Raw genomic sequence first — 20,073 nt, forward strand, 5'->3', positions numbered from 1 at the left:
TCCCAGGTGGAAAATGATTGGCTGCAGTGTGTGCTCTTTCTGGTCGTGAGTAGTCACATCTGGGACTTCTTGACCTGGGCAGAAGTTGATTCCCTGTGAGAGAAGAGAGCCACACATTGATGTAAAAACATTTTTCTTAATTTGAAGCAAATCCGAAGATTGGGTCATGATCAAGTCTGTGCATGACAAAAAACTGGAGGAAGACATGTTCTCGGCTCCCACCAGAATGACACACTTCTAATCCGGTAACTAGTCAGGCGCCTTCATTTAGTCTCATTTACAAGTTAAAGACTTTGCCTCGATTGCACAGTGTAAGATCTGAGCACATGTATAATGATATAAAGAGAAAAAGGGAGGAAAAGAAAAAAAAATTGTAGAAAGGGGTTCTCTATCTGATGCAATTTTACAGTCCTTCTGCAGCATCTGTTCTTACACCACAGAGCACAGCTCATCCCTCAGCCAGAGATGTGTGGCAGGCCCAGATCTGGTATATGACTGGTCTAAGAGAGGAAAGAACAGAACTGCCATGTTTGGCTACAAAAAACTTTCATAAATTAAATATGAAGGTCAGCCTTTCTCTATAGAACAACCTAACCCAATAATTGATGTCAGTGCCATGGGTTAAAAATAAAAGGATATTTGCTTTATGCAGCACATAAGACAAACCTAAGAACTGAGAATGAAAAAATCTGATCGTTACATCCCATGTTCTGAATAATTCATGATATTTTTTGCTCTCTCTCTGTAATTTCCTCCTTCTTTTTTGCCATGACGTGTTGAATTTAGTCATTTTTATTGGTCTATGGTTGATTTTTTACATGTTTTAGTTCAGGCCAATGTAAACAAGAGCTTTGCTCTGTGCGTCGTATCATGTATTGAACTCAGCTGAAGAGATGTGGATGTTTAGATTCAGGCTCTCAGCGATCTACTACTCTCAGTTGAATGCTTAATCTCTTTGTAGTGTGGTCTATATGCACGCCGTCTTCCAGTTTGCTGTGTTATTTATGTAGCTACTGCTGGTACATCAAGAAGGGGTTCAAGTCATTCGCAAAATCGAGGACTTCTCCTGCCTCCCCCTTCATCTCTCCACGCCTTCGCTCCTGCTCCCTGACTCCATTCTCATGAGCATGGCAGTGATCTCAGCCTGATTGAGTCACACTCACTCCTCCAGAACCCCCTGGAGATCTGCCCCCTCCTTCAACACATACACATACACACACAGACACACACACACACACACACACGCACACACACTTTTTGATGAGCACAACTAATATTGCGAAAGCATTCATCTGTAAGGCACTGTTGCTGCCCCCCTCTGAGATCACTCAACAGAACACCTAAAAATACATATAGACGAGAGAGATAGAGAGAGAGTGAGAAGGATAGATACCCCCCACCCCGCGCAGCCTCCTCTAATCCAGACTTGTCCTGTCTTTTGAAGCCAACAGCTTAGAAATGCAGAAAAGAATGGAGAAAAAAAAAAAAAAAAACTCATCCCAGAGGAGCAGCAAGAAAGGCCTGCTGTGTGCACTGTATCTCTCTGACTCTGTCTCTTGTACCCAAGACATAACAGCAAGGACTCCATATCTCTTCCGTCACTAATGTTATGGATACGACGAGGCTGCTTTCAAACTGCAGCAGAGCAGTCACTATTACAAGATAAGGTGCGGGAGCATCCAGGGATGGCAGGATGGATTTTGGAAAAGGCAATATTTGGTGTCTATTTTGGAAAAAAAAAAAAAAAAAAAAGTAGGATTTGGAAGAAGAACAATCACTTCATGCAGACTGTGGCTGAAATTTTAAAACAAATATAAATATTGAATACATCCTCTATTCCATGGATATGACAAGAATATTTGACAACAAAAATGCAACTGATCTATGTGCCAGCGCTGGTGGAAATATTTCACAGGAAAACAACAAATATTAAAGACACACCTCAAAATTGAAAACATATTTCTGTAGCAGAACTTCTTCCCTTCTTTCCCATCAATCATGTCACATCCCCTCTGAGTTATCGTGTGACTATTTGAAGTAGGCCCATCGCCTATAGAGGAGAACAACTGCACTAACCTAACTGAACATTAAGTAGATAAACTATCTCCACCTCGAGTAAAACTGATGCATCAGTATTAACAATCTAATAAAGTCACACATAGTAATATCAGTCACAGAGGTACTTCTGTAGAAAAAGTACTTTTTTTTATATTTTAAGTACATTTTGCTGATAACACTTCAGTATTTTTACTTCAGTAGATTTTGAATGGAGTTCTTTCACACTGCTGCAGTGGTACTTTCACTTAAGTAAAGGATCTGACTACTTCTTCCACCACCTGCTTTATAAATGTTGATTGCTCCTAGAAGATCTTCACTTTAGAGCAGTTATGGGTGAGTTAATGTCATGAGTCATTCTAGCTCAAGAGTACAGTACAGCACCCATGGCGTGATCTATTTTGTGTTGCTTTCTGAAACAGAATTTGTGCCAAGAAACAAGTATCCAGAGTAGGACTAACAGGTGTCCTTTTTCAGTTTTCATTCATCACCTCGTCAAATATTCAAAAAGGATAAAAAAAGATACCTCAGCTGTCACAGAGATCCTACTACAGCATAGGTTACTCAGCAATCCAGATACAAAAGGAGCCACACTCCCGACAAACTATATTTCGCAATATTAACATCACTACACTGCCTGAAGAGAGTTTGATAAGAGCCATTTAAGCCTGTGAAATTTCTCATTTTCCTCTTGGCTGAGCTGCATGAACACAGCCGGGACAGAGCAATACATCTCTCACCTATTAACCTGTAATTTCATTCTTCTTCACACGCACACATCTTCCCTTGTTTATTTTTCACCATGAGCCGAGAAAACCAAATTATATTTTTAAAGTATTACCAAAGCTGAGAAGAAGCGAGCAGGAATGCATTTTTATTTCAGTGAAAAAAAAAAGGGGGTTTGATTGTGAATTTCTGTTGCGAGACAGGTTAAACGTGAATCTTTAAGGGGGTTTTTAGGGTCAACATAATTTTATAAGTGGATGAGAAAGTAGGAATACCTGTTAATCCAGTGTACACCTATCAAAGAAGGGATGTTTAAATATATTTTTCCTTTAAAACTGATTTACAAAACATTTGACTTTCCATGTTTATGAAACGTTTTGTGGGTTACACAAGAAAAAGTGTTAAAAGATTCAACCACAATGACACGAAGCACACTGGAGATTTAACACACACACACACACACACACACACACACGAACATCTGTATGGTGAACTGAACATGCATGTACATGCTTTCTCTCGTCCATTCTCTCTCTCTCTCTCTCATGTACACACACCAATCGATAGGCAACTCACAGGCAATCAGACGCTATTATTTGTGAAGTTCCACTTCAGTTCACATGAGTTGATAAAGGAGGCTGCTATTGATTCAGCGGCCCTGAAGGAGAGAGCAATTTAAACGACCGATGGGGCATAAAACAAACTGGATCACAGGAAAAGCAGAACCATGGACGGACAGGAGGACATTTTTTTTTTTTTTTTTTATGGACAGAGGAGAGAATGACGGACTATACGATCCTCTTTCTCAAGTGTCAGATTTCACATTTCTCCTGATAACATTTAATCAGCACTGAGTTGATGTAATTGTGGCTGAGAGATACTGCTGGCATCTGCCTCTTTCTTTCTTCCTTTTAAGCTACGTGATGGCAAAGGAACAAGTCTGCAGCAGGGGATGATGGTATGTAAATGGAGAGGAGGAAAATCTCCACTGGAGCTAGAACAAACAAGTCAACTGGTTGATGAATGATGTAAGTTTGCTGATGTGGGGGCTCTTCATTAATATTCATTACGCTCTGATGTACACAGCAGTCAACTGATGAGCCATTTTCAAGATAACACCAACAGTGAAAGTGTTTGTATGTTTGAGTAAGATTAGGAGAGACAAAGAGGGAGGACGTGGCAGTGCAAATCGAGCACTGAGGAAACAGAGATGGGACAGAGTTGCTGAGTTAAAAGGGACCCTCACTTTTTTAAACTCTTCCCACGAGTTGCTCCAAGTCCAGTAGTGTGCCTTGTATTGTCCAAGCCTCACAGCCATCAGCTCATTCCCACGGTAATAGAAGATCGGCCTGATGAAGATGAGAAGAGGGAGACGTAGCACTCATATTTGTTTCTTCACCGGTGAATTTACATCAAATGATGCAGACACTAAATGTCTCTGTTATCTATCCTACTGTCGTCAAGACGTTTCACTCAAAACTACAAAGAAAAAGTCACATTATCATTAAAGTCATTCAGATTCATTGACTGGGAACTTTTCACATCTGTGCAAAGTTTCATATCGATCCTTCCGGTAGGTTTTGAGACATTTCAGTTTGAACTGAAGTGGTGAAGCGACAGACCCTGAACCATGTTGCTATAGCATGTCCCAAAACGGTGCCTTAACACTTAACACTTATCACTCTCCCACTCACAGATGAGAATGAACATAACGAGGGGATCTTCGTAGTAAAATCCCAAAACAGTTACCCACCTGTTTTGGAGTGTGGTGGATTGCTTCAGCAGCACTGGTGTCAGGTCCAGTCCATCCAGGGTTCTGTCATCAGGGGGGCTGATGCCAGCCAGAGCCAGACTGGTGGTGAACAGGTCCATCACATTGGACAACTGGAAGCTCACCTGCACAAAGACAAAGGAAAGTACAAAACACAACAAAGGTGAAGACATGATCTCTCTCGATCTCTCGTTCTATCTCGATGATTTTGCTTTTTGTTTCTGCCATAAGTGGCAAATAATTCAAAGTAGTTCACGAATGAAGAATGAACAGTTTTATGCTCCAGGAAAACCACAGGCTGGATTTTCTTCATGACGCAAACAAGGTAACAATGCATGGTCATGATAGGATGTTTGCATGTGTGGTTTGTGTGCACACATGTAGGAAAGAGGTGCATTTCTCCACTCTCCTCTCTAATCTCTGCTTGCAGGTTTATTATAAAACCTCCAAAATGCCTCTCTTTCTAAATGAGTTTTTTTTTTTTTTTTGGGGGGGGGGGGGGGGGTAAGGGGGGAGGAGGAGGAGAGGAAGTAAGGAGAGGACAAGGCCCGGGCAAGCAGGCGGCTGGAGCTGGAGCGAGCTGGTGTTTTATCTCCTTCTCCCAGTCCCAGTGAAAAGCTTTATTTTATTTATAAACTTTGAACTATTTTCAGATAAAATGCCATTTTTTCACTGTCATCCTTGATCTTCCGTTCCATTCTCTCCTGAGCGAGCCTTAGAGGGAGACGGCACGCTCACAATCAGATAGTGCTATCAGGCCTCTGCAGCTGCACCGCCATGTGCCGCTGTGCTCCTATCGCCAGCCAGCACACATGCAGACACAGACACACAGACTCACACACACGCACGCACATGCTCCTAAGCACTGAAATGAATTCCCTTTTCTTCTGTATCCACAGAACTAGCCACAGAAAAGGCTCTGCAATGCATTCCATGATCTATCTGCACATCCAGACACTCTTCCTCACACACAACACTAACAGATTTAGTCCTTCACTTCCTTTTTCCTTTTTTAAAGTCCTCCTCACACACACACACACACACACACACACACACACACACACACACACACACACACACACACACACACACACACACACACACACACACACACACACACACACACACCATAAAAGAAGACAGGACAAAAGGACACAAGATGCAAAACTGACATTTAGTTGTTTAACAACTTGCATGACCAAAAACTTTCAAACTCTATCTCATGAGTTGCCATCTTTCATTTCCTTCCTTTATTAGCTCTGCCCTCTTCTGTAGTCTACACTGAACTTCACTGTTTCTTCACCCTTTGTTCCTCTCCTCTTTTCTGTCTGACTCATCATTCTCTATTAATGTCACAATCTCTTTCTCTCATTCCTTTCTGTGTGGTGAGTGGTGATGTTGGTTATCTGAGGAGGCAGTGCTTCTATCCCTGTCTCTGCCACTCTGCCTGTGTGTCTGTTGCCTGATAAAACACAAAAGGGATTGTGACGCTCGGCAACGTTGTGGGGCCAACACCCCACCCGCCTCCGCATCTTTGTTCCTACAGCCACCACCCCTCATCATCATGCCCCCCCCCACCCCTAAGGCACTAGAAGAATGCTGAATCTGCACCTGCTTCAGACCGGCCGTGTTCCTTCATTCCAGTACACGTCCTTCCATCCTCTATGACTAATTGACAACAGTTTCCTACACATTTTCACAAGTTACTGAAATGACTATGTTTCATTACTCAGTTGCATCATGGGATATCTGTTTAAGATGTGTGGAAATACACCCTGGAGTGGTCTTTCTATCACCAATCCTCTACAAACTTGCAAAAAAACTCCTCATCTTAGTACTTTAAAGATTAATCTGTGCTCAGTTGGTACAATAAACCTGCGTACCAAAGGCTTGCTTGGCAGTTTATTGTCTCAGCTATTTTGCTCCGAGAGCTTGTGGACTTTTCAATGCACAGATCAACAGAGATTTCAGAAGACTACAAAATAAGAGAGGGGGGCAACCCTGTGTATGGTCTGTCCTCCCTCCCAAGCAGCACAGTGATAAATCCAGAGCTGCAGAGTACAGTAACTCCAACAAAGCAGCTTTGTCATCACAACCCCAGAGAGCTTCAGGGAGGATCTATAGACCCTCACAGCCAAGCCACAACTGCAAATACACACACACACACACACGCACGCACACACACACACACACACACACACACACACACAGGTGTTTTGTGGCATTATTTAAATCCATGTCTCTTCCATTGGCCTAGAAAGTCACACATATAAGTAATCCACCATAGATTAAAAAATGCATCTATATGTAAGCATGTAGGGTCAAACAAAAATTACACAGACATGTTCTGCACACTTGCACATGCATAGATAGACACACTGGCTAGTTATAATGTGGCCCAGGTGCAGCAAAGCCCTGCGAACACAACAACATTCCTGGCAGTGTGGCAGTGCCAGCGTCTTTAGCACTCCTCCTTTTCTCTCTTCTACACCAGCCGCCTCTTTTACTTCTTCCTTGCTTCCTTCCCTGCACCCCCTCTCACACTCCTCCCGTTCCTTTATCCTGAGCGCCTGGCATATTCAGATACTGAAGTCCTCATTACGGCTCAATCCAACCTCAGCAAACACACAAACAGATTAGCCGCTTAAGACGCTCCCAATCCCCCTCTCCCTCGCTATTCTGCTGTGCTATCAGGCCCCAGCACACCCCTGTGAGATGAGCCAGGGGCAAGGCTTACTGCAGACTGCAGACTGCAGCCTCCGCTCGCTCCTCCACCAAATCCCTCTGCGTCACAGCCCCGTGTCACAGCTGCCCCTAATACAATTAAAAGTCATTTGCAGAACGCACAGGCTTAGGGGATCACGGTGTGGGTGGGGGGGTTAAATTGGGGAGGGGGAGGGAAAAAAGAGAGAGAGAGTGAGTTGGGGCATTAATTCCAGCCAAAAATATTTGAGGAAACAGTGGAAAAAAAAAAAAAAAAGCACCCACATGCTTCATGGCCAAAATCATCACACAGTTTATCTTCACTGTTTCTGGAGTTCAATCCCTTGATAGAAAAACTGAACTTGGTCAAATTAACTGGTTAGTGCGCCAATGGGTCAGAGTGTGCACATGTAAAGTGATAAACGATACACAAATGAAACATGAAACAAAAAAGCAACAATCATTCAAAGGACAGGATTAGCGAAATAATTATTCCTTTACTCTCAACCTGATTCAGAGTACTGTACGCTGCCTGCAGCTTTACACAGAACATTTCAGCTCTGGGTACCTGTTGATAGGCAGAACATTAGGCGGCAACAATACTTAGGATAAAAAAAAAAAAACCTGGCTCTGGATCCTGGGTCTAACAGTAGTTTAGTCTCTAGAGAAGATGCTAGGGATTTAGTGAGTGACCGTGTTGGATTTATTTGCAGGCTAAAAGCTTCAAATCACTGAGGTATTCTTACCGTGCCTTTTTTGATATGTCCAGGCCACCAGGCAATAGCGGGCTCCCTCATGCCCCCTTCAAAAGTGGTCTCCTTCCCACAGAGGAACGGCCCGTTGCTGCCACCTGAGGAGTCAGCAGCAGTATCAGTATCAAATCCCATGCACACATATACAGGAAGAAATGAGTCAGACTTAAAACAAAAATACAACAACTTGGAGTTTAAAAAAAATGTGTGTCTGTGTGTGTCTGTGTGTGTGTGTGTGTGTGTGTGTGTGTGTGTGTGTATTCAATGCCTACCTTCTTTTGGGGCAGATATGAGAGCAGCTCCGTTGTCCGAGGTGAAGAAGACAAAGGTATTATCGTCGATGCCCAAAGTCTTCAGCCATGACATGATCTGACCGATGCTGTAGTCCAGCTCCATCACTGCATCTCCATACCTACAGCACAAACCCAAACGCGTGTATTCATTTATAACCTTGTGCATCTGCTGGATTGTGAGTCAATAAAAGAGTCAGCAAGGTTGCATATTCTGTACCGGCCTCGCTGGCTCTTCCCTAGGAAGCGCTTGGAGGCATAGACGGGGGCATGAGTGGCGTCGGCTGCCCAGTAGAGGAAGAACGGTTGCCGGGCCACAGTCTGACGTTGTATGAATTCAAGACCTTCCTGTAGAGGTGGGAGGTGTGAGAGACTGTTATAACACTGTCAAAATAGCTGTCAAATGACTGTACTTTTTTCGCAGTACAGCTGAAAATAACCTCTTTCTCACTTGCAAACCACATACTAGTACTAGCCATGTTTTGAGCATGGTGTACACTCAGCTGCCTGTTTATTAGGGATGCCCAGCTTAAAGTAATGCAGTCTCATAGAACAGTCCTGCAATAAACACAACTTTCATGAAGGTTTCAATTTTCAGTTTTTGTTTGAAGAGTTTTAGAGAGATATTGATTAACCTTATGATCATTTCAAAGGCTGCAAGAAACAGTTTTACCCATTTACGCATTTACTCCATCAATATCAATGACGGTAGACCAAACTGGATTTGTAGCACTGCTGTTGTATTAGACTGCAGTAAATTTAGCTGGGTGTAAATTAGTAAGTGGAAAATGAGTGTACATCCCTCTGAAATAACTAATTAATAACTGGAAAAGCACTTTACTCTCTATATGTGAGATGTTCTAATATCCGCTTTGAATTTATGTTTTAAAAAAGCAGCCCAGCTGACATTTGTTGACACAAACCGTACAGCTACTAAATGGTACAGTATTTTAACTGTCAAGGCAGTGCCAAGCAAAGACTGTTTTATAAATTATACCTTATAATTTTGGATATAATACTGAGCTGTAACACACACATTTTTTTTGCAATGCTAACACAGGCATGTCCTGTGAGGACTGTCAAAAACATATAAGCTGGCATTTCAAAGTTTTGCCTTTGTTTCATTTTCCATAGACTCAGCCACGTTAATAATTGCACTGCTGAAACCTGTCCAGTCTCATAAGACACGCTAAAATGAGCCTCATAAAGCTCTACTTGACAGATCCATCCTCTTCTTATGATGACATATTACACCTCTCAAGCATGCGGTGTGTCTCTGCATGCTGCTTTTGATCCCTTTAGAAACAGAATGGGAAGGGACTGACGTAGGCAGCAGAGATAATCAGTGCGAGTGTGCGCAAAAGTGAACAATCCACCGAAAAGCACGGTGATGATCAAAGACCAAAATCAGGATTTAATCGTACTTTCAATTTATTGTTGATTTATGTTTTTGTAGTTTTATGTTTTGGTGAGCCAAAGACCATTTTTGGACTCTAGTGGTCAATAATGTTCAATTACAAATTGGGTGTACCTGATATTCTAAATGCTCCACTGAAAGAATTGTATCACCTGAGATAGAGACAGCCTTTGAAAGGACAGGTGAGCCTTAACTTACCAGCAAATAGATTTGCGTGAGGTTGGACTCTCCAGTCTTTCTGTCAATCTTGAAGTCCTCGTAGTATCTGAAAAACAAGTGTGCTGACTCATTAAATACCAGCTTATTGATGTTCTTTCAAACTGACCTGTTGTATCGTCTCTTGTGGTTTGTGTTTGTAGGAGATTTTTGGTGAAAGACATATTTGGGAAGTCTCAGCAGAGCTGAGCAGAGGGAACTGTTATGAGGTGTTGCTGAAGCGTGGCGCGGCGAGCAGAGAAGCAGTGACAGGCATCTCTCTTTCTTACACTTCACTTCCTCCAGGTGTCCTCGCGCACAGCCAACGCAACCTGCCGTCTCTTGAGGGCGTAGTGTGTATGTGTGTATACATGTCTATGTGTGTGTGTGTGTGTGTGTGTGTGTGTGTGTGTGTATCTGCCCAGGGCCCAGGTATGCAGCGCTGATTAAACCCACGGCTAAGCGAAAAACACGCCCGGCTGCCAGTTCCAATGACCCTGAATACACATATGGCTGTTTTGGGGAAAACAAATGGGCGGAAAATGGAATACACAAGCACAGCTGGTACAGAGAAGGAAGAGGAGGGGAGACACTCGACTCATCCAGAGGAGCAGCCAGCCAAACTATTCCACTGAGTCATGGGGAAAGAAGATTTTTATAGATTTTCAGCTTCTGTTTCTGTGTCTGCTGGTGTGTATTTGATTGCTTGTGTGTGATATTACCTGCCAAGCATCTCAGAATTGTTGTAGACAGGGATGTTGGGTCTGATGCTGCTGTTGTAGGGGCCAAAGTGGCAGTTCGGTGCACCAAACCATTCATCAAAACCGTTCTCCAGAGGAAGGTGGTGTGGCCTGTGGCCCAGATGCCTGTGGTGACAAACAAAGAGCAATCACACACTGTCAGATTAGTGCGACTAAAAGATCACACTGCATGTTTTTACATATTTATACTAGTGCTACAACACAATATTTTCAAAATACTTCTTCCACATAACCTCTAAGCCTTTAGAAACCTTGAAAAACCTGGAGTAAAGATAAAGAGCTCACCACTTGCCGACTATCTTGCTGACGTAGCCCTTTTTCTTCAGCATCTGGGGTAACAAAATCTCATCCTTGGAGATTCCTCCCACTATCTCCTGTGGTGTGTATGCTATAAAAAAAATTGAGCGTATAAAACTTTCTGTGACTTTACTGCACACTGCACATTTTAGACTAAGTAATGAGACACCTGCAACAAAATGAGTTGCTGCTGGATAAGTAAAGATATACTGAGAGTGTACCATTTCTGGCGTGGCCATTAGTGGTGTAGAATCCGTTTCTGACAGGCAGCCTCCCGGTGAGAAGTGCAGCTCTGGCTGTGGTTAAAATGACAGAAAAAAAAGTCATTACAAAAGAGTCATTACAATTTCTGTGTTGGTTTTTCTAAATTATCTTTAACTGGCAAACAAAAACAGTTAAATGTGCTCTAGCCCTCATCCTGACACACAAAGATTACAAATTAATTTGTCAAGTCAGGACTGTACTTGGTTAAATTCTTATATTAAGTAATAAATTCCACATTTATACTTTATTGTAGTAGTTAATTAAAATAAGTATTGCTCTGGCATCTCAGTTTTGATGTGTACATCTAATTTTTTCAGCTTTTTAAGCATTTGTTTTCCGTAACTACCAATACCTATAACATTTATTTATCAACTGCTATTAATGGATAGATTCAACTCAAGTGTACACACTACTCACTGCTGTCTGGTGAAAACCTGTCCCTCCATGTTTCAACTCAACAGAGATTTTTGCAGTTTATTTGCAGGTTTTTTGGCACAATGAACAAAAAGAATCCAGTATTATACTTAAATTACCTAAGATTAAAATATGACAATGACCAGACTAGAGATTAAAGGTTTTTGCTCAACACCAATGTTGCAATACCTTCTTGCATTCTGTGCTAATTTCCTGTACTCTGTTTTGCATGTTGTATTTGAATGTGGAACGTGCAAGCTTTATTTTAGCAAATGTTGTTCTGCAGTAGGTCAATTAATTGCAAAACGGGAAATGCTGTGTCAGGTTGCTGACTTACATGGGGAACAGAGGGGGTTGGCAGTATAGAAGTTTGGAAGCAGCATCCCCTCAGCAGCCATGGCATCCAGGTTGGGGGTCTCTTTCGAGGGCTGGCCAAACACCCCCAGGTCCCCCCAACCCATCTGAAGAGCAGAGGCAGGTTTAATTAACAAGTCCAGCAAATACATATACACACATGCAAACACACACTTAGAGATTACAGGCAGCTCTTAGTGCTCCACGAGATTTACAGTAACAACAGCTACTACTAGTGAGAACCCAGAGACAAAGAGAAAACAAATAACGTTACAAAGAGAGAGGGAAAAACAAAGACAAATATTTTGTTCTGTCATTCACTCATTGCTGAGCCAAACAGCTGTGCTGCTGATGTGATGAACTAAAGTCACAAGGACACAGAGAAAAATAAAATAAAACAACTCACATCGTCCATGAGCAAGATGATAATGTTTGGAGATGATACATTTGATGGCTTTTCTGTCAAGGAACAACATATTATTGCACTAAGGAGAGTCAAAGTTAGAGCAGACATCACTCGCAGGAATCTGCTGCAGTCATATGAGCATCAACTTCGAGGAAGTGGTTTGTTTGTCTTCGTGCGGGTCTTCAGCGTAACACTTGCGCATAAACACTAGAGTCATTATTTTGAGGTGTTTGCTTGAATACATTTTTTATTAACTTTTAGTTCAATTTGTTTTTATATCGTTGAACTATTAATGTGGTAGCATTATACATTAGGATTAAATTGTTTAACAATAAATAACCTTAAAATTGGTCCTTGATATTTGGTGCATTCAGGAACTTCTGATAAATGTTGTACATGCAAAATAAAACTCGAAATTGTTCAGGAGAAGAAGAATATTGACCATGCAACAAAATTCTGTAGGTAATTAACATTAAAAACTTACAATTTAAACAAGATACGTGCATAATCCGGGTGAAATACTTTTTTGTAATATATAAAAACCAGGTACTTATATATATTTTGTAACTTTCCAACAGCATCTGAATGCAGCGTGTCACGTGACAGCATCTGACAGCTCAGAGGAGGAACACTAACATGGCGGTGTGCATAGCTGTGATCGCAAAAGAGGTAATGATTGTTGTTGTAAATGTTTCAGGTTTTATACACATCCCTTTTCTACGTTTAAAGTATTTCTCATGTTCTTATTGTCGTCTCTGAGCAAATATTCGAGCTTTCCTTGCATGACAAAAGGTTCAGCAGGCTGAAATGCACCAACAGAGCTAACAACGTTAGCATTATTTGAGGGGAAGCTGATGTTAGAATTTGCTGCTTTATGATGATTTTGTGTGAGTGGTTTAAAGGTGGTTGTTTTAATTGGCTCGTTGTTGTGTATCTGTACTCTGTTATGTCCTGTCCCAGAACTACCCGCTGTATATTCGCAGTGTGCCCACTCAAAATGAGCTGAAGTTCCACTACACAGTGCACACCTCTCTGGATGTGGTGGAGGAGAAGATCTCAGCAGTGGGCAAATCCTTGGGAGACCAGAGGGAGCTGTACCTGGGTCTGCTCTATCCCACTGAGGACTACAAAGTGTATCCTTTGTTTTTGTAGTTACTTGTTCATTTTTCAAGTTCGTTCAAGGTTGGGAAACCCACAATACAAGTGTTTGACTTTTCTGTTCATTAGATCATCTTTCTTTTACTGAGGTTAGACTGTGATCTAAAGCTTTTTAACAAGATTGCTACACATCTTTATTACACCTAAGGGACATTAGTAAATATACACATCTCTATTATTCAAGAAAAATGTTGAAAACATTATACAGTTGTATGCAGAAGTTTGACGCATTACATATTTTGTTGATTTATTAAGTGAAAAGAATGTTAATTTTTATTTCATGTATTTATAAATAGAAAAATCAGTAATTGTGACAAGTGGAATCCCTGGACATAAATGATTTTCTAAAGAAAAAATCCTTGACTGGTGAAATAGATATGGGTATGTAACAAACTCCAAGGTGAAATTTGTCATTGTTGTGGACTCATCAAATACATCATTGCGGGACAATGAAATAAGAAGTGTAAGTTGAGCCCATCATGCACCTAAACACGTTCAAAATCAACCTGATAAGTATAGTCTTGCAAAGAATGTAACACATCTACAAACTTGGTTCTCTTTGTGTAGGATGTTTATCTAATATATTATGTGTTGTATTGAACACTATACAGCCTAGCCCGTATATTAACCAATATCCTATTGATACATTATCAAAAATGGATTTTTGCATGGACAAAGAGCTTTTCTACATAAATCAGTTATGTTGGCAACTTGGTAATCCTGCTCTTGTGCAAAATCCTTACCATTAACATTTAAATCAAAATATTAAGGAAGCATACATATGCACACACACACACACAACTTCTGACCACAATACAATTCACTTCACCCTGTAGTAAATTGACAAACTGTCAGTTTAATGCACTTATATGAACATTTTTCTCATCAATAGAAAACAATTGTACTCTGGTATAGTCTCCTTTTGAGTAATTCAGTATCTAACTTGTATTTTATTCTTTCCCAGATGTTCAGAAAATTGCACAACTCTTTTACTGATGTAATGTGCAACCCATTCCACAATCCTGGGGACTCCATTCAGTCCAAGTGAGTTTAGTTTTTGTGAAATCTGATAATACTGAAAGGGTTATTTTAAACATTTTTAATCACCTTTATTTTTTCTTTTGAGTGGTGTTTAACTGTTTACTGATGGTTTTCCAGGGCCTTCGATGGAGTAGTTTCTGGAATGATGGTGCAAAACGGCTGACGTCTCTTCCATCCCTTTGTGCTGAACCTCCACTGTACATAATACCCCTAATCTTTTTTTTTTTGTTTACAAGTTGCCTTGATTATGGAGATGCATTGCTGTAATAAAACTTAATTGATGTTCCACATCACTTTGTGTGTAATTTTAGTACAAGCGCAGCTCCAGATCATTGTTTTATTTATTCACTTACATAACAAAGAACTTAAGTTATACATAGGATTTATACATTACATTGCAGGCAGCGACACAAAACATTCGCATCAGTTTGTAAAAACATCAAGAGATGCAACTGCATAACAATTTGAGGATTGTCCCATGCATTCACAGCAACATAAGCTTATAATGCAACACCGCTGACCCCAGTCTTCACTCTTCACCAAACTGAAGAACTGATGCAGGGGTGCAACTTAAAAAGTCATCACTGCTGTCCATTCTGTGCCTGTCACATTAATTCTCAACTCGGTAATGCCTGGAAACTTTTGTTAAAATTATCGCTTCTTTTCACCCACTTGGAATGTACACTGTGGGTTAGTGCTAGCGCTGTTGGGCGTAGTGCTGTCCACTTGACCCTGCCCCCAACTCCTCGGATGGTGGTGTGATGAGAAGAAGACATGGGTAACGTTTAGGCATCTGCTCATGGTAGTCCATGTGTCCCCACTGTCTCTTCCCCACTGAGGGGCCTCCATAGTAAGGGTGAGGTGTTTGATGTTGTGGTCTGGTCGACTGGTACCGGAACCTGCCTCGTGAGCTGTTATGATATCTGGGGGGACGGTACCCCCTGCCTCTTCCTCTGGAGTGGCCTCCTCTGTGTCCTCCCCTGTCTGTGGTGCTGATGCCTGGCATATTGGTCCTCTTAGGCATTACCTGCAAGCCAAAAGGAAACTTTTGTTACTGTGCTGTTAAGGATGATTGACTTGAATTTGAAAGAAATGCCATGTTTGGTATTCAACAGGAATGGAACAAAACCCAAAACATTTTCATGCAGAAAGACAAATGCAACTTGTTCACATCCAAGAGACCAACTCAAGTGTGTAAAATTAAAATGCGTGCTCTAACTAGTTTGCTCTAAAAGAACCATTACTACAGTGAAAATTAAGTCAAATTACATGACCTCTCGTTTGTTTCTAATTCCAAATAGTGAGTTAGGTAATCTGCAGTCTACAGGACCAAATGGTGCTTCTCAATTAAAAAGGGAGAGGATAATGAAGAATCATGATATGTGGAAATGCGAGCTGTATATGAGCATCACTTGAGCTCCACCAGTCAAATCTCAGGTATAATAACACACCCTCCAACACCTTTGCCCTGACCAACTCAAACACATCTATACCTGTATTCACCATGTATTCTGAAGTCTAGTGTGAGTGGTACTCAGGATGCTGTAGGTCACAGCGATTCAGTAGATAGTTGTGACTAGCTAACTCTTCAAGACTAACATGAGGTGTGATGCTCCTCACCTTAAGGACTCTTCCTCTGAACAAGGTCTCATGCAAACCAATGGCACTCTGCACAGAGTCTCGATCAGAGAACTCAATGTAAGCAAAGCTGTGAAAGAAGAAACGAAGAGGCCATCACAACAAATAAACTTATAATCTGTTGTATAGTGTCAAGCAGCGAAAAGTATAAACTTTATGCACAAGTTGAACCCACCCCTTGGGATGGCCGGAAAACCGGTCACACAGGATGGTAACTCGGTTGACAGGCCCGCAGCCGTTGAAATGGATCTCCAACTCATCTGCAGTAGCTCCATAGTCTACCTGGGATTTGTTCATCAGTGTGTCAGATCAGAGGTGTGAAAGTATATGCTCAGTATGACCACAAAGAAAAAGATAAAGTCTTACATTTCCTACATAGACTGATCTGTTGTCTGCGTCTATCCTCTCCTCAGGAGTCATATTGTAGAAAGGTCCTGTGAGGGGAAACAAAAACACTGTATAAGCTGCTTTTTCACATGCAATATATAGAATGCACTGTCTACACAGGGGTCACTCCAGGTGAAATGAATACAGCGATTACTTTCACCCAACGTTTCCATTTCTTACATCATCTTTGACAATATGTAAACTCCCCTCTGATTGCATTTCTGTTCTGAGGAAGAACCAAAAAGGAGAGGAAGGGAAGGGTGAAAGAGATGAGGAGACGCACAGAGGCAGAAAATAGCCACAGGCAGCAAGGAGGACCCTTCTGCTTCTCTGGGGCTCACTGCTTCGTCTCATTGGGCAGTGATGAGGCACATGCGAACACTGTTTTGACCACAGTGAAGTGCCCCAGGTGTTAGCCAGATGGTGAAGGATGCAGTTACCTCACCTGCCTGGAGGCTGCGATGCTACACACCTGGCTAAAAATACTCCACTGAGGCTTCCCAAATGCATAATCAGTGTTTAGCTGTACACCAATGTGACACGATGACAAACGATGAGGCGGATAAGACCTGCGGGCTGTCTCACCAGGCCGAGGACTGCTGGTCAGTAGCTGCATCTCTGATAGGTCGCACCTCTCCTCCTCTTCCTTCAGTCTTTCCGTCTCTTCTTCCATCTCCAGCTCCTGAACTCTGGCCTTGATGGCCGCCAGCTCCTGAGACAAGAATGGAAACCAGCACTTGAAGCCACTGTGGACCACACTGAAGTAATACACTCAAATGCTACTGTGATTTGAAACTAGATACTATTACGATAGCGATCTAGAATTTTGTGATATTGTTTTCGGTTTGCATTACATTGAAAAAATGTCATGAACTTATTGCTATCTGAATGAAACACCCAATGGCCTACTTGGCCAGCACAGTTGGCCAGATACTCCTCTTATTGTCAATATTATTTATGCAAATGTGAATATGTACCAATAGCCCCCACAGAACTTCAAATTGAGTTACTCAATCGAAAATATTCTATAATCTGTCATATTGTACAGCCATATAATGGTCATTTAGTTTCACATGGAGGTGGCCTAAGATTTATGGGCAACATAAGTGAAATGGGGTTTTACCATCTGTAATTTCAGACGCTAAACCACACAATAAAATTTAAAAATCACCCAGGGAGTTCAGTATTTCACGCTGGAAATGCGGACATGCAATGCACCTGATTGGCTCCATGCCGAACAAGTCATTCAGCATGTCGTACAGGATGTGGCTCACTGATGTCGTTCGTTGCTGATAACGTGTATCTTGTGATATAACGATAGCAAGTAGCTTATTGTTGGCGATTGTTTGTCCAACGTGACAATCCTCACTCGCTCGCCCTCCTGACGTGCGTACGAAACGAATAAACAAACAAACAAGCAAGCAAACGTTGCAGCACCCTTTTAGCTTCTCCACCGACAGAATGATACTCACCGGGTCCTCGGTGTAATGCTCCCCGATGGACTCGCCCTCCAGGTAGCCGTACTCCAGATGATTTTCCGCCATGCTCACTGCTCAAACATGGCATCTGCAAAGGCGACTGCAGCTTGCCAAAAAACCGCCACGAAATATTATCTCTCACAGGAAGGCAACGGTGTGATGGTCTGCAGACGCGACACCTGACGGCATATGAGGTAAGCTAATAGATATCACCTGTGAACGAGACCCATGACGAGCTGGATTGATTGACAGTTGAAGCGCACGTGAGGGACGCTGGAGGAGGGTGTCTTTCTCCCAGTGCCGCATCTACGGCACGAGGGTCCCTGGCTGCCCCCTTTTTGCCCGTAGCACCCCCACCTGCATGTTTGAGCTGGTAAAATGCTACTAAATAGCATAGCAATAATAATTATTATAACATCTACATTCCTTCACTGTAAATGTTCAAATTCTTCAAAATAGAACCGAATTTATTTGATACATTTGGTAATATTTGACAAAAAAAAAATAAAAATCACAGTTTAGTTTAAGTTTAGTTAAGTTAAAAGTACCATTAGTGTCATTTGATCAAATAAACTTGTTACTCACTCCTTAATGATTGCTACAAGACCATGTCAGTTTTTCAGAGTTTGTCATATTATGTGTTACTAATAACAATAATGATGGCTCTGTTATTTTCAAATGTCCCTGTCAGCAATGAGTGTGACAGAGAGCCAGCATCCACAACACAATCAGGTGAAATGAAAAACGGTATGCTACATGTAAAAACTTTAATCCTTTCTGTGCAATTTTGCACTGTGAAGAATTAAATCTACACCTTATTTTTATCTATTTATATTAAGATTGTGTTAACATGTGTGAAGCTATCTCTTTTTAATTGTTTTTATCCTAAGCTTTCCTAATTTCGTTGTATTTTGCACAGTGCAATGACAGTAAAGGCTTTCTATTTCTATTACTAATCTATTTCTACCAGGACACAGAAACTGTCTTCTTTGAAAAAGACCTATTCTTTTTTATAGAATATCATCCATCCATCCATTTTCTACCGCTTATCCTCTAGTAGGGTCGCGGGGGGGCTGGAGCCTATCCCAGCATCTTTTCGGGCAAGAGGCGGGGTACGCCCTGGACAGGTCGCCAGTCCATCAAACACATAGAGACAGACAATCATTCACACTCACACCCACACCTATGGTCAATTTAGAGTATCCAATTAACCTAGTCCCCATTTTGCATGTCTTTGGACTGTGGGACGAAGCCGGAGTACCTGGAGAGAACCCACACTTGCACGGGGAGAACATGCAAACTCCACACAGAAAGAACCCACAGCTGAGCCGGGACTCAAACTCGGAACCTTCTTGCTGTGAGGCGACAGCGCTAACCACTGCACCACCGTGCAGCCATAGAATATCATATTATATCATATTCAAAACACATGTAACGAGAAGTATTGCAGGTTTTGAAAAATTTGAAATCAGAGGAAAATAGGGAAAGAGTTAATCACTGTGTGAAGTTTATTCACCCACCCCGTTTTCCCCTCTCATTTCATCATCATATATTTAGTTGTTGTAAGTTGTCACTGAAGCTATATGATGTTTATACTCAGTGAGTTATCACTCAAAAACCACTACAATTTTATGGTTCCACCGTTCCATCAAATGGACATATTCAAGACATTTTGTATATTTCCTACACATTTCATTGCTACACATTAGTGGATCTCCACTGGAATAAAAAAAAATCTGTGAGTGTAAACAAAGTTTTGCTGCACAACATGAGCTTGTAATGACTCACAGGCAGGTCGTAGGGTTTATGAGGATATAGAGCTTGGCCAGAACGTTTAATAGATATAATCAGATCAAATTAAAATTCAATTGATTGAGTAGCAGATGTGTGTTTCAGATACACTGTGTGTCGATATACTGTATGTTGTTTACCATCTTCCAATGTGTAAATACTTGCGACAGTAATT

General features: G+C 41.5%; 3 protein-coding genes across 3 annotated transcripts in view; 1 reads left to right on the forward strand and 2 right to left on the reverse strand.

The window, feature by feature from the left end:
• The window catches only part of galns (galactosamine (N-acetyl)-6-sulfatase), an 18,464-nt gene extending 5,919 nt beyond the window's left edge, over positions 1-12,545 (reverse strand). The window contains exons 1-12 of the mRNA XM_056401658.1: positions 12,406-12,545; positions 11,983-12,106; positions 11,189-11,263; positions 10,956-11,058; positions 10,632-10,775; positions 9,913-9,979; positions 8,518-8,645; positions 8,280-8,419; positions 8,002-8,105; positions 4,535-4,677; positions 4,028-4,130; positions 1-93 (exon numbers count right to left, since the gene is read on the reverse strand). The exon at positions 1-93 is cut by the window's left edge and continues 29 nt beyond it. Of these exons, the coding sequence (XP_056257633.1) occupies positions 1-93; positions 4,028-4,130; positions 4,535-4,677; positions 8,002-8,105; positions 8,280-8,419; positions 8,518-8,645; positions 9,913-9,979; positions 10,632-10,775; positions 10,956-11,058; positions 11,189-11,263; positions 11,983-12,106; positions 12,406-12,513 (1,332 nt within the window). The 5' untranslated portion in view covers positions 12,514-12,545. The remainder of the gene's footprint in view (positions 94-4,027; positions 4,131-4,534; positions 4,678-8,001; positions 8,106-8,279; positions 8,420-8,517; positions 8,646-9,912; positions 9,980-10,631; positions 10,776-10,955; positions 11,059-11,188; positions 11,264-11,982; positions 12,107-12,405) is intronic.
• Positions 12,546-12,994: 449 nt separating this feature from the next.
• On the forward strand, positions 12,995-14,894 carry trappc2l (trafficking protein particle complex subunit 2L). Its single transcript, XM_056375233.1, has 5 exons — positions 12,995-13,074; positions 13,366-13,538; positions 13,939-14,026; positions 14,528-14,607; positions 14,722-14,894. Exons 1-5 carry the CDS (start codon positions 13,042-13,044, stop codon positions 14,765-14,767), a joined length of 420 nt encoding a protein of 139 aa, XP_056231208.1. The 5' UTR covers positions 12,995-13,041; the 3' UTR covers positions 14,768-14,894.
• Positions 14,895-14,927: 33 nt separating this feature from the next.
• On the reverse strand, positions 14,928-18,446 carry pabpn1l (PABPN1 like, cytoplasmic). Its single transcript, XM_056375221.1, has 6 exons — positions 18,102-18,446; positions 17,215-17,341; positions 16,609-16,676; positions 16,418-16,524; positions 16,225-16,312; positions 14,928-15,631 (listed from the first exon to the last, which is right to left on the reverse strand). The coding sequence occupies exons 1-6, from the start codon at positions 18,171-18,173 to the stop codon at positions 15,302-15,304; spliced, it is 792 nt and encodes a 263-aa protein (XP_056231196.1). The 5' UTR covers positions 18,174-18,446; the 3' UTR covers positions 14,928-15,301.
• Between the last annotated feature and the right edge of the window lie 1,627 nt (positions 18,447-20,073).

This window comes from Seriola aureovittata, chromosome 1 (genome assembly GCF_021018895.1).
Source record: "Seriola aureovittata isolate HTS-2021-v1 ecotype China chromosome 1, ASM2101889v1, whole genome shotgun sequence".
In the NCBI taxonomy this organism is placed as follows: domain Eukaryota; kingdom Metazoa; phylum Chordata; class Actinopteri; order Carangiformes; family Carangidae; genus Seriola; species Seriola aureovittata.